The sequence below is a fragment of the Melanotaenia boesemani genome, chromosome 16 (assembly GCF_017639745.1).
Source record: "Melanotaenia boesemani isolate fMelBoe1 chromosome 16, fMelBoe1.pri, whole genome shotgun sequence".
NCBI classification, from domain to species: domain Eukaryota; kingdom Metazoa; phylum Chordata; class Actinopteri; order Atheriniformes; family Melanotaeniidae; genus Melanotaenia; species Melanotaenia boesemani.
In genome coordinates, this window is record NC_055697.1 from 31925997 (window position 1) to 31941157 (window position 15161).

Here is a 15161-nt window from a genome sequence, read left to right on the forward strand (position 1 = left end):
TACTGCGTTTTCTTTTTATAGCTGTAGGCCTTCTTTTAAAGGAAAGAGACATTTTGCGCGTAACATTGCGATTATTCTCATGACATGATTAGAGCTAAGGAAAGGAGCTTCGATGCTTCCTTTATCTTATTTTAGGAAACGCCGATGCATCATTTTTGACAGGAGATAATTCCCAGAATTCCTTGTGGCTGGTGATGCTGGATAAGGTGGACTAAGTTGCTGTGGGTCTTTGGACAGTTTGGTAAAAAATATTGAATTTTATTTTCTTTTTTTTTTTTTTTAAGAAAACCAGACTTTCTGTTTGAACTGATATGATCAGGTCTGTTTGTTGCAGAATTATTGATAGTTTTGTAGTTTTAGAACGTCACAGCTGAGAGTCGGCTGCGTTCTGGTTTCTCCTGGTTAGGATTTTCCAGCATCTTCCAGGACAAAGCTCTGGATCCACGATGGTTTTGTGTTTCCCTGAGTCTCTACAGTACAACATGAACATGACCCCAACAGACACATACCAAGGTCCTGGAACAGTGACTTCTGCTCCTAAACCCATCCTGTTCTGTTACCCCAGAATCCTCCAACAGCAGAATGAGGACCTCCGGCGCCGGCTCTCTCTCTCCACACACAAGATGGAAGCCATGGAGGCGGAGTTTGACACCAGCCGTCACTACATGGAGGCAGAGCTCACCCGGACCCGGGATGACCTGGACAAGATGAGAGACAAGTCCGCAGGTGAGGGACGGGCCCACTCGGACCTGGTTATGACTCAGCTGTGTTTTACTTTTTAGTTCAGCTGTGATTCAGCACTGACGGTTCGGTTCTGACCAGGTTCAGCTGCATCTTGGCTGCGACTTGATTCTGACTAAACGCTGATTTGGCTGTCGTGACTCGTCCTGACTCAGCTGCGTCTCAGCTGTTGCTCTGTTCTGACTCAGGACTCAGCTATGATTTGATACTGGTTCTCTGTCCTCTGCTGGGTCTAGGTCCTGACTAATCTTGGCTCTGACTTGGTTATGTCTGGGCTGTGAATTGGTTCTGACTCAGCTGTGTCTTAACTGCAACTTGAGTCTGACTCAGCACTGACTCAGCTCTGATATGGCTCTGACTCTGCTGTGTCTTGGTTGGGACTCCGAGTCTTAGCAGAGTCAGTGCTAAGTCCTCATCTAGTCCACTGTGATGTATTATTTCCTGTTTAAAGACTGGAGGACAGGAAGTAGAAACTCACCATGTAGATTGTAATAGTTTTGTGCTTTGAGGGCGAGCGAGCATACCTAATCACACCTCTCTCCACAGACTCAGAACAGCTACACCGGCATCCTCAGAGAGCCAATCAGGACCTGGAGGAGAAGCTCCATACGCTCTGTAAAGTCCCCCCTACTTCACCTGTTGTAGCTGATTGGCTTTTTAAACCATTGATGACGTGCAGTAAGCAATCAATGACCATGTGTGATTAAGTTTTGTTGTGCTGTGACATAGATGCCTCTGGTGGAACTGATCAATTACTTTTATCAGTTGCCTCAATGGAGACCTCACCCTGACATTTCTGTTACGAAGCTGATTGGTCGTTTGTGTGTGACCTCATTCATAATGAATGGGTCCTGTGTGTGTTCATTGATCTCACTCAGCCAATTGCTGATCGATGTCTAAATGAAAACACACTCCGGGCGCTGTGTATCGATTAACTGTGGAAAAGTTCTGATTGACAGCAGGATGGTCGCCATGGACAACGGCATGAAGTCAGTCACAGGGCAGGAAGCTTATAATGAAAAAATAAAGGAGATGCGGACACTGTTGTCCTGGAAACAGGCATTACTTTGATTAATGTTGTCATGGTGATGCCACTGTGAGTTAACATGGAAGGTGTGACGCAGTGACAAATTCTTGTTGTAGGAAAACCTGAGACAAAACTTTATCTTCCAGCCTCTGAAGTAACACAACTTAAAACTTTAATGAACATCAGTCAAGGAAAATGTACAGACTTGATGGTTTTTTTGTGTATAAAATGGTGACATGATGGAACTGATGAATTAACACTGATGGTGTTTATTTAACCTGATATTGATGAAGCATCAATGGAATCTGGATGTTTGCAGTTGGTGTGTGTGTGTGTTGTGTGTGTGTGTGGTGTGTGTTGGTCAGAAACACCTGAGGAGTCTGAGATTATCCAGCTCACCCTGGTCTCTGACCGTTTACACCAGAAATGTCAGGCATTTTAGTTCAGGGGCCACATACAATGTAATCTGATCTCCAGGGGTCTGGACTAGTAAAATGAAAGCATAGTTACCTATAAATGAAGAAAGGAACTTTTTTCCCTTTATTGTAGTACACAAAAGTACATTACTAGGTTGTTTACGTTTGAACTATCCTTTGTAGAAAATATTATGAACACCTTCAGATTCCTACGGAAAAATAAACAATTTTGCCTGAAAAAATGAGCTCTGCTCTTTATTTTCACGTATTTAACGTTCACTTAGTCCTTATTACTGCATTTTTCAGCAGGTCTTCAAATATTAGTGGATACGATCGAAAAGGCCGACGTTTGCTAGTAAAACTGGCGAGGAAAGGGTTAACATGGCCGACCAGGTGTTTCTGGATGACCTCAGGTGTCTCAGGTGGGATGAGTGTGAGAAGAGCTGATGAAGGTTTCTGTTTCTCTGATTGTCCTTCTTCTTCATCTCTCCTTTCTTTTCTCACGCTGCTCTGATGGACTCATCTTCATCATCACCTTCATCAGGCTGACCGTCAGTCAAACATGGGTTCATGCAGTTGCGTTTCATTCATCTTCCACCCCTTCATCCCTTCATCCCTCCATCCTCTGCCTCAGTTTTCTTCTTCTGTTGTCTGAATGTTTGAACACCAGGTCGTCTCAGTTCCTTCAGCTGCTGCTCGTCTGGAAACACAAAAATCCACAAATCCACAAATTTAAAAGAAGAAACACTTTAAATAAAGTTTCAATCCTGATGCTGATTTCAGTGGCAATTTCTGACACATTTTTTTCAGATATTTTTTTGTGTTTTAGCTGCGTTTTTAAACATTCAGACCTCATGACAAAGCTGTTTGGACCTGGTGTCCAAACGTCTCTATGATCCCAGCTGAAGACCGCGGTTTCACTTCTGCTCCTGCATGGTGAAACTGAGAATGAAAAGTTAAGAAATAACTGCAGCTCGTCGGACAGATCTGGACGCTGTTAATAACGTGAACAAAAACTAGACTGAAGGGAGTCAGGAGGGACAGCAGCCACGGTCCAAACACAGAACCATCCAGAAGAAAACGTCATGATGAATCGGATTCTTCAAGATGTTTTAGGGAAAATATATAAAAGAAAGAAAGAATGTCTCTGTCCTTAGACACTGATGGGTCATCAGTTCAGGAGGTGTTGGGACCTTTGGCCCCTCAGTAGTGTCTGCAGGCTTCTACCGAGCTGCTCAGATCAGCATGCAGGACACAAAGTTTAAAGTTCCCATGAACAAGTTGTTTTTATTAAAGTGTGAGGAGTGATAATCTTCAGGCTTTTGGAGAAACCACACACTAGGCAGTTTTCCACAGACATTTCCAGGATTTAATGGATTAATTAGAACTTTTCTCTGAAAACATATTCTAAATAAACCTTAGTCTGAACAGTCATGTTGCTTTTCATCGGACTTCTATGTCGCTGAGCCCGTATACATGACCATCAAAATCCGATAACTGGCAGTAATTAGATAATTGTAATAACTGGATCTAACAGATGTATGAACACATAAATTATGCAGACATGCATAATTAAAAAAACCCAGTCTGTATTTCTTTCATAGGACACATTGAGATGTTATACTTAAATGTCCTGCTATTTTTTTAAACATCTGGTCCTTGTTGAACTCGGTCTTAGCATTAGCTGCTAATGTGGTAGCTTATACGCTGCAAAATAGACGACATGTAAATGCTTAACTTTGTTATACTCCAGCTTCCTGCTGCTGCACGCCTTTGTGTCTTTCCTTTGTCTTCTGTTCAAGTAATGACAGCATTGTTTCCATCTTTTATCAAAAGGCATTGAAAAGATGGAAACTACAGTTTTTTGCACACGGGCAGATGTAAAAAAACTAGATATACGAGTTTATGTGCACAAAGAAATTGGGGTATTGGGGAGAAATCTAGGTGTGAATATGCTGTTTACATGATCATTTCAGTTATCTGGTAACTCCAGAAAACCAATAATGATCCAACCTTTTTTATGTGGATATAAATGGCAATTTTGTGTCTGAGGAAGCGGGACGTGGCAGATTGTACCATAACTTTGTCAGCTCCCATTACACATTATCAAAAGTTGCTAACGTGTAGCATCCATGTTTAACTCTTAAAACACAGCAGTCTGCATTTCCAGGTCTCCTCAGGGCTTTACAACGGTTCATGTTGGAGTCTGATAGCGGCCTTTAAGTTATAATGTGAACTACGTGAAAAAATCAGCTTTAAAAAAAAAAATAAAAATCAGAATTGAGCATGAAGACCTGCAGTGTGAACGTAGCTGCCGTCAATCGGCTTGGTTCTCGCTGAGCATCACCAGACGTGTTGGGACAGGTTAAAAAGTTTCATGGGGACTTTAAAAGAAACCGGACCTGCCTGGTGGACTCTGTTGACGTGTTGTCGGACGGCAACAGAGCGTCCTGATCTGATGAGGAGCAGCGATGATGAAGAACACCTGCTAGTGCTAGCTTTGTCCACAGCCGCTTTGGCAGAAACTCGATTATTGATCAGATTTTAGCTTTGACGCTTTGATCAAGATCTCATCGATCTAAATGATCTTGTTTGCAGCTTGCTCTCACTGCATCCCATAATGCATCTCTGCAGCGCTGCTGACGAGTGTAGCATTCAAATGATCTGGAAAACTGTAGACTGACTGATTACTGCAGCAGGAGGAGTAAAGTTGGGATAACTGATGTGAATGATGGAGTTTAACCGGTTTGTGTTGCTGAATGAATGTAGATCTGTTCCCACATGATCTGAATGTGACCTGAAGCCCGCCTTTTGTAAGCTCAGGCTCCTGATTGGCTGCCTCATCATTGCTCTAATGTTGTGTTTATGCCCCGCCCACAGCTACGTAAGGTGGAGAGGGACAAAAAAAACAATGGACCAGGAAATCGTGGAGCTCACCAACAAACTGCTGGATGCTAAAAAACACCATCGACCGTCTGGAGGAGCTCAACGTAAGAACCAGCACACCTCCGGATCAGCTGACCAGGTCCCGTCATCAGAACTCCAGACGTCAGCAACAGAACCAGAACAAATCTTTAATGGTTTAATTGGACCAAACTAGACCAGTCAAAACCAAACCAGAATCATGTAATCTGAACGGAAAACATGTAGACCTGACCCCGACTGCAGAACCAGCTCAGACCTGAACCCGACCGCAGAACCAGCTCAGACCTGAACCCGACCGCAGAACCAGCTCAGACCTGACCCCGACCGCAGAACCAGCTCAGACCTGACCCCGACCGCAGAACCAGCTCAGACCTGAACCCGACCGCAGAACCAGCTCAGACCTGACCCCGACCCCAGAACCAGCTCAGACCTGACCCCGACCGCAGAAACCAGCTCAGACCTGACCCCGACCGCAGAACCAGCTCAGACCTGACCCCGACCGCAGAACCAGCTCAGACCTGAACCCGACCGCAGAACCAGCTCAGACCTGACCCCGACCGCAGAACCAGCTCAGACCTGACCCCGACCCCAGAACCAGCTCAGACCTGACCCCGACCGCAGAACCAGCTCAGACCTGACCCCGACCCCAGAACCAGCTCAGACCTGACCCCGACCGCAGAACCAGCTCAGACCTGACCCCGACCGCAGAACCAGCTCAAACCTGACCCCGACCGCAGAACCAGCTCAGACCTGACCCCGACCGCAGAACCAGCTCAGACCTGAACCCGACCGCAGAACCAGACTCAGACCTGACCCCGACCGCAGAACCAGCTCAGACCTGACCCCGACCCCAGAACCAGCTCAGACCTGACCCCGACCGCAGAACCAGCTCAGACCTGACCCCGACCGCAGAACCAGCTCAAACCTGACCCCGACCGCAGAACCAGCTCAGACCTGAACCCGACCGCAGAACCAGCTCAGACCTCATCATATTTCTGAATTCCTGATCTTTTATTCAGAAAATCTGAATACGTAAATCCTGTCCCTAGAAGTGATTCAGGGATTTTAAATCCTGGTTTCTGATTAACTACGTTGGAATTAATTTGGCCTCTTTGCACCGTCTACACTGCCCAGCTCCTCACCAACCCCCATTAACATGACCACATCCTGACTGTCCTGTACTCTCTACTCCTGCTGCCAGTTCACTTTGTTTGTTTTTTGTTCCATCCTTGGCCTTTCACCTCTTTATCTACCTGACGTGCTGACCAACCACCAGCCCAGTAGAGCCCTGCGCTTCTCTGAACACCTGCTGGTAGTCCAACGTCCAGGTGCAAACGGGGCGATCGTGCCTTTACAATAGCAGGGGCGAAACTTTGGAATTCCCTCGCCCTGGAGTTGGGCTCCATCACGGACCCGCCCCTGTTTAAGGCCAGACTGAAAACCTGTTTTTTCAGATCAGCCTTTGACACAATAGTGGTCAGGTAGTCCAGCACTTTGATCAACTAGGGTTGCTGTAAAGTGCTTTATAAATAAAATTTGATTGATTGAATGATTGAACCTGATCTGGTTCCTGATGAGCAGGAGAGTCTCTCCTGGAAAACACTGGAATAGTCCTGAAAATCAGCGCGGCATTCCCAGCAACAGTTAGAGCTGGAAGATGCTTCCCCAGAGCCGTTTTATCCTGGGAACTTTTACTTTGTTGACCTCACAGAAACCATATCTAAATATGGATTAGGAGCAATTGTTGCCCTGAGAAGCGTCTGTCAGGCAGCAATCTGTTTGGCTCTGGCCTTAACTCACCTGTGTTTGATTATAACAGAGACTGAGAATCCTCCACTGATCCGAGACCAGCTGAATTATCCTCTGGTGATGTTTCTCAGAGTCTGGAGGTAATTTCCAGGCTGACTGGTCTCTGTGGTAAACGTATCTCCATCCTGCTGCTGCCTCCTTCCAAGTACGGCAGCTGGTTGGGGAAAACAAGATAGTCCAACTGATGGGCTATCAGGATCATGTGACTCATGCCAGGGCACAGTCCTGCTTTCCGACTGGCTCAGATGTTAAAGCAGGTAGAGGCAGGTGATTGACAGGTGTGCTTCTCTCCACAGGAGCGTTACAGACAGGACTGTAACTTGGCTGTACAGCTGCTCAAATGCAACAAGTCACATTTCAGGAACCACAAGTTTGCTGACGTAAGTACCGTCTGTCTGCGTGTGTGATGTTGTCTTACTCGCTGGAGCTCAGCTCCAAGGAGTGATATAGTGGTTACCGTGGCAACATACTGGCTGCAGATTTGACTTCAGCGTTTACACTAGTTTTAACTGGAGAGGTCATCAACAGGAAGCTATGCGTTTAATGGAGGAAACGGCTGATCCACTAATGGCACCAGGAGTGTGTGTGTGTGTGTGTGTGTGTGATTGATCCTGAGTGTTGATGACTGCATTAAATCCATTAGACTTTGTAGAGACTCAGCATCGCATTCCTGGAAACACTTTTAACACTGTGTGTGAATGTGCTTGTTCTTATATCATTGTGAGGACCACTGTAAGTTTTCAACAATTGAAGTGAGGACACTTTTGCAAAGTGATGACATATTGGCCAGTCATACCTTTTTTTCCTTTTGTAATGACCTCCAGAGGTTATTTATAGGCTTTCCTCAAAGTTTCAGACAGGTTTTAGAAGGGTGATAGAATGAAGGGAAAATGCTGGGTATCTAAGTAGCATATGTACATGTATACTACTACTAATCTCCTTGTTAGAGAACAGCATGTTGAACATGTGTGTTCAGATATTTAGATGACCGGTATTACTTATTAAAAAAAAAAGAAAAAGCTGACTTCTACACCAATATATTCCACTCCACCATAGTGGAGTCTTACTACTTAACTATCAACTTTCAGGACTAAATTTCCAAGCTATGTTTACTTCCTTAAAGTCCTCCCACTTTGGTTAACAGGTGTGAACGCGGGCCGCTTTGTAAGTGTAGCAGGAATGGTGGTTTTCATTCCATAAGTGAATTGACCCAGTCTTGTGTGTGTGTGTTGCAGCTTCCCTCGGAGCTTCAAGACATGCTGAACAAACACATGAAGAGCAGCCTCCCGGAGCGAGGCCCCGCTCCTGGCTCTCAGGACCCAGACACGCTAAGTTTGACACCCGCTGACGTCGTGCCGACCTCCGTCATCGCCCGCGTGCTGGAGAAACCGGAGCCACTGGTTCTAAACTCGGCCCAGTCCAGCAGCTGTGGCCGGCCGGTTGCAGAGGATGTCTTTGTGCACGTGGACATGACGGGCCCCACCGGCGCTGAGGCCCGGGAGAATGGTAGCGGTCAGGAGGCGTCACAGCAGAATGGCTCCTGTCGTAGTCAGAGCAGCCTGGATGAGGAGGCAGGCGGAGCTCCGTCCTTTGAGAAGCTGAACCCCTACCCGGCGCCGCTGCCGCCCCACCCACTGTACCCTGGGCGCAAAGTTATCGAGTTCTCATCTGATGACAAAGTCAAGATCCCTAAAAACTCCCCCCTGCCCAACTGCACCTATGCCACCAGGCAGGCCATCTCTCTGAGCCTTGTTCAGAACGATGACGAGAGACTGGCCCCTGGAAGCCCCGCCCCTTCCTCCTCCTCTGGTGGGGGGAGCGGTGCCAACCAGAGAACGCCCCCATCACAGCGGGACGTCATCAGTGAGCCGCTGTCCAGCCAGTCCAGCCCATTCAGCAGCCCACCACAGGTATAGTGAAGCCCCGCCCACTAACACAACACCTGATCACATAGCCAATCAGAGCAGAGTCAGGTTTTCATCTGTTCTGTGGTTCCTGAAAAATGTTCTTGTATTTCAGTTTAAATAGCATTTTCTCCACATTAACCAAAAGTTCTGGTTCCAATCAGTGGAACCAGGACCTGGTTCGGTTCCTGTTGTGGAAAGGCAGCTTCAGACTGAATGTGTCGTAGTTGCGGTTCTGTTTCTAATCAGAGATCCTGTGTATAAAATCTGTGATGTCATGTGATGTAACGGGTTGTTGCTCCGCCCCCTTTCTTTCAGGCACCCAGCGTCCTGACGAGCTCTGGCAGCTCAGAAGAGGACCTGCTGGCCAACTGGCAGCGGATGTTTGTGGAGAAGATGGCGCCATCTTGTGACGGCTCTGTGGTTCATCGGACCTCCTTCAGCAGCCAGACGGCCCAAGAGCTACAGAGGAGGAGACAGGCGGTGGGGGGCGGGGCCTCCTCTTCTTCAGACCACCACAGGGCAGCATATTCGGACGGTGAAGAAGGCTCATCAGCACGGAGCTGGACGCCGAGCCGCGGCTCCAGTTTGGATACCGACACGGACACAGAGCCACGGTCCAGCAGAAGAGGACAGTATGGCGGCGGGGACGGCTCTGTGGAGGAGGGAGAGAGGCTGCTGATGAACCTGGAGGACGACTGTGGCAGCGCTGACACGGCGGTTACCGTGGCAACCAGCCCCATGGAGGCCAGCAGGAAGGAGGACGACGAGGATGAGGAGAGCTCGGCTGAAGAGCGAGACATTCTTCCTCATGACCTGCCCGTCATCTCACCACGCCTCCTGGACTTTGACCCCACCCTCAACGCTACCGCATCGCAGCGGCCTCAGAAGAGCCCGAAGAGGATGGGTGTGCATCACCTGCACCGCAAAGACAGCCTGACCCGAGCCCAAGAGCAAGGCACGCTGCTGGACTGACAGCCTGCTGTCACCACGGGAACTGGCCTGTCCGTCATCCAGGAAACAGGCCACACCCATCCAGGATATAGCCATACTTTACCGTATGCTGCCGAGTTAACCGCCTGACCTGTGTGTGTGTGTGTGTGTGTGTGTGTGTGTGTTTGTGTGTGTATGTATGCATGGGTATGGGGACCGATCAGTTCTGACAATCAATCACAGTAAATCAGTCAGTTGTTACAGTTACTATTGAACCACAGAAGAAGAAGCAGGGAGGTGACTTAGTTTAAAAAACACTGGCCACAAAGTAAATTTACATGTATAAAACTTGAGTGTAGTTGGGTAAACAGAAGAGGAACCGACAGATGATCATTTGTACCTGTGACAGGTGTAAAAATGTTCTGATCTCACTGGTGGTGAAGCCCTTAGTTTTTGCCATCAAGTGGTCAAGTTGGAAATGGCAACCAGGTGCCACTTCAGATGATTGACAGGTCACAGGGAAAGAGCAAACATCTTTTTCAGACATGCATGGATCACCAGTATCACTACACTAGTTTGAATTAAATTTTAAAGTCGTTTCCTAATTTGCAACCTTTTAAAATATTGACATGTAGGAGAGATTTTGTCCCTGTGCAAATACAACTACTTTGTGTGAGGCTATTAACCTAATGTTAGCACGAAGCTATGTAGCAATGCTAATCTAGTTTTATGCTAGCACTAGATTGGTTTCAAGATGTTGTGGAAGAAAACATGTCATATTTATTTTTCCATGAGTGTATTTAGGGACTACACATCAATTTAGTCAATCATGATTTTCACATTGGAGCTGAAAATAAAGTATAAAGATGCTCAAAGAGAACTTTGGTATCCACAATACTTGGCACTGACGAAGCTAGCTACATGATCTAGTTTCATTTAAACAGTAGGCTAGCAAGGCTGCTAGCTGGGTTTAAAGTAGCTACAGCATGAAAATATGGATAAATTAATTCTGTAACCAGTCTTGTTTGTAAAGGAAGATACAGAGGACACAGATCAGGCCAAGCGAGCTAGCCACACAAGTCACTGTGGTTTGACACAAGGATCCAGTCTACCACCACCATCAGTAGACCAGAACTGATCCCCCTGCTACCACATCAACTCCACATACTGCACCCAAACCAATCAACTTTCCTTCTGTGGGCCATTCTGAACTTAACGTAGTCACCCAGATTGTTAATGTCAAGATGTTTTATTTCTCGTCTCTCTAATGTGACCACAGTCATCACAGCAATGGATGCGAGTGTGCGTTACAGAGACGAACACAATCTTACTAAATGACCCCCCTGATAAATTCTTGGTCACCCCCATGTATAAAAGTCTAATTCCACTACTGATACAGATGCACTGTACAAAACGTATGTCCCTCTTCCAGCTTCACAGGACTCAACTCTGCAATCTGTTTTGACACGAACTAGTAAATTAACTGATGGACAATCAGAACCAGGATCAATGTCAGAAACCCAGTATCGGTCCGGTGTGTGTGTGTGTTGTCAGAGTTTTAGAAACAGAAAGTAAAGACTTTTGATACGTTTTGAAGGTAACAGATGAGACGCCTGGAATAAAATACACGCACACACTCAGACTCTCAGTGCCTCTCACATCCTGTCTGAGGTTGTGAGTACGACGCCGGGCCTGCAGAAGGTCAGTCTTGTCTATTGATGTCCCTGCTAATCATTTCCTGTCATGTGACATTATTTAGTCAGCTGATTGGTCACTTGTGGAATCACCTGAGTGTGACCTTTGACTCGGACTCACCCCTCCCCCACTGGTGACTGTACTTCAGGGGCGGGGCTGGGGGTGGAGCTTCTCCACACCTCACACCTGGAATGTAACCATCAACCTTTGTTGTTGTTTAGTTGTATTTTCACCTTTTTGTTAAATCCCGAGTTTTGATCTGGAGAGTTTAGCTGGATTTTGATTTGTTGTTTGTGTTTTTTTGTTTGCTGTACGGAAGCCTGTTGGTGCCAGAAACAGAACCATTATTGATCCATTGTAATAAATTGGAGGGGTGGATCCACTGAGTCTGCCCTCCTGCAGCGCCCCCTGGTGGAGTGGAGGAACTGCAGCTTTGTTTTTGGCACTTCAGAGCTCCCGTACCACGCCGCTCACTCCGTTCTTCTTTGATGTCGCAGATCGAATGTTGACTTGCTGCCTCCTCACAGCTCCGATTGTGGCTCACCGATCACCCATGATTGATCCTCTATTGATCGATCTGACACTTGCTCTGGTTCTGCTCCTGAGACTTTGTCACTTTGTGCTTCTCAGTCGTGTTTTCACAGAAATTCGTGGAGTCCGGATCAGTGGCCAAGTATTGATCATTGGGCCAAGTCCTGTTCAGCCGTGAACTCCATGATCTAGCTGAAAGTATTGATTAATCATCACTGAATGTTTAGATTAAAGCTGCAATGAATGATTTCATTATTGATTGTTTTGTTTTTGGACTAATTGAGCATTGATCCCTTGTTCAGTCATCTCAGTTTTGTCCAGAAACCAATGTTTCATTTTGGTCAACTCAAAAACTAATGAAAGTATTTCACATTCGTTTTATATGGAATTATTGACTAATTAATTAACAAGATGGTTGGAGCTCATCCATCAAAAACTTTAATCAGCTGAGTCATTTAATTTTTTTAAAGCTGAGACAAGATTATATGATTTATACTCTTGTCTTCTTAACTTCAGATTACTGAAGCTTCATCCAGAACAGACCCAGTCCACCCTGCAGGTTCTGTCAGTCAGAGCTGGAAATGGATTTTGAAACAGCTGCTTGTGAATCCGTCTGAGCTTTTTCAGCTTTTGTGAACAGAGGACAGCTAACAGTGCATGGTGGGGCACAGGAAACAAGCTTTTCACGGTAAAATAAACCAGCTGGAATGTTTCATCAGATCAGTCTTCTTCAGTCGGGCTTAACGGTCTGTTCAGGTGCACTTTTACTGCAGGTAAAACCACAGAATGACCGTTTTAACTGCTTAAACGTCTCAATTTCTCAACAGCTTAGCCCCACACAGACTCTGACACTTAAACGCACCACTCCTCCCCCACCTTCCTCCTCCTCCTCATCAGATGTTAAATTATTCACCTTTTTCCGTCTCACTGATACTGTAGCGTCTGTGAGAGTTTGTTTGATTTTGTTTGTGTTTTTGGAGACCAGTATTTGTCTACCATATAAGGACATGTATGGACATTGTGTCCAGTCCTTACTGAGCTGGCTGTTAGAACCAGATCCTGGTTCAGACTCTGAAAGACTCCTCACAAAAAGACAAAGACCAGAACATTTAATATTTCATTTGAGTCATCAGATGTTCGGAAAGTGTGTGTGTGTGAGAGAGAGAGAGAGAGGAAGAGAGACAGAGAGAGACACACACAAAGAGACGTGCAGCTGGTATAAATAGACTTTACATCCGGACTCGTGCATCTTTAATGGTTCTTCTTGAGTTTAATCTGAGACGCCAAGGTCACCTCCCCCTCCCTCTATTCTTCATGCCGTTTCCTTTTCTCTTCTATATCATTTGTATTCTGCCTCCTCATCATCCTCCTCTTCATCTGAGCTAACACACTGATTGTCATTAACGGGTTCAGTTCAGATGTTCAGCTATTAAAACTTATAAATATAAACAGGACATAGAAGAACATGAGGTCCAGCGTTTGTGTCCCAACATGCATCGCTGCTGTTTCCGGTCTGATCCGGTCTCAATCTGCAGGTGGCGCTGTGACAAGCTGGTGAAGCTTCAGAAAAGGTCCCCCACCTCCATCTTAAAGCTTCTTGTATGTGTATTAATGCTGTTATGTGATCACTGTCGTCATGGAAACCTACAGTCATTACAGTGTTCAGGTTTCTGTCTGACGACGTGAAGTGTTGATGGACGCTCCATGCACACCTGAAGACTAGACCTCACCGGGGAAATGTTTTTCATCCAGCTGGATGTTTCCATGTGACATCCAGGTGATTGTAGCCCCACCCCCTCCTTCACACTTCACCCGCAGGTGCTGTCTCTGAGACCTCTCACCTGGGCCCAGGTGTTTCAGGACTGAACTTTCCTCGTGGCGGCGGGTATTTTTCTTTCACTTCCTGTTGGGGAGAAATCTCTGACTGTTAGAACTCTGATGACTTTATTTTCTCAGTTTGTAAACAATGTATATTTTAAAACAAATAAAATATTTTAACTGTAGCACCGCTTCGCCTTTTATTGCCCTCAGGAAGTCCCCTGTCCCAGTGCATGATGGGATACGCTCCTGCACCTGACCCGGTAACGTGTTCTGCAGGTTGTTTGGCTCGGTTAAACACATGACTGAGTCCTTCAGGTTCTGTCCATCACCCGTTATTCCTCCTGCACATCTCCGTCAACCCTCTATTACATGTGTTATTATACATACATGAGGGAAAAGTCTTTTTTTTCTTCTTTTTATCATTTATTTCATAAACATGTAAAATAACATATAATAAAAGCAAAATAAATATATGTAAAATAAAAAAAGACTGGAATAAAATGAATTTCAATGAAATATATCTGCTCTCTGCTGCCACCTGCTGGAGGTCTGAGGACCTGATCTGAACCTGGACCAGGATCATCCAGGAACCATGAATACAGAGAAACTGGATTAATAATGAGGCTCTCTGATCAGAGCTGTGAAATGAAGCCACTGCTGCGTTCAAGTGCTGCAGGAGATTTTGAATATATGCATGTAGCACCTATGTTGCTGTTAGAGAAATATCTACCAAAACTTAGTTATTTAAGTCGGCAATTTTTAGTGAACACATACACACAAAATAAATACACATAAGACATAAACGTTCACACTGTGCTGAGGTCGGCACCTGTAACACCTTGTTTTACGTGCGGTAAGATCAACCTGCTTTGTTGATCAAATTGTTTTAATGCCAAATGAATCTTTAAGATCGGTCTTTCAATTGAGGTTGGGCTATAACTGAATTTAGACTCAATTTGTTCAGCTTAAATTTTGCTCAAGAGAATTTCTGTTATCTCTCTCTCTCTCTATATATATATATATATATGTGTGTGTGTGTGTGAATAGGCGGAGGGATACTTTAACTATTCGGTTTTAGTTATCAAAAAACTTTCTGTATTCTAAACAGTTTTAAAAGAAAACGATAAACTCTATGAACTGTTGGACTATTCATATTTACCTGTTAATTGTCATAAACTGTTTTTATTATAGGTTAATCTATATGAGGGTCTATGACGTGGGTTACAAGGGCTTCAGGTTTGTTTTTTGTTTTTTTACTTCAGTTTGACATTTAACACAATCTTTTATCCGTCCAAACTCTGGTGTCAGCGTGGAGTTCTGGTTCCACACAGACCCGGTCCAGAAGTCCAGAGTCAATCT

General features: G+C 45.5%; 1 protein-coding gene across 1 annotated transcript; it reads left to right on the top strand.

Moving 5' to 3' along the window:
• The first annotated feature begins 446 nt into the window (after nt 1-446).
• Nucleotides 447-13984, top strand: LOC121655406 (tight junction-associated protein 1-like). Its single transcript, XM_042010016.1, is given in 9 exon segments — nt 447-726; nt 1288-1361; nt 5065-5085; nt 5087-5140; nt 5142-5174; nt 7215-7298; nt 8154-8828; nt 9141-10267; nt 10708-13984. Coding segments are annotated over 8 exon segments (1878 nt in total). The 3' UTR covers nt 9798-10267; nt 10708-13984.
• Nucleotides 13985-15161: the final 1177 nt, after the last annotated feature.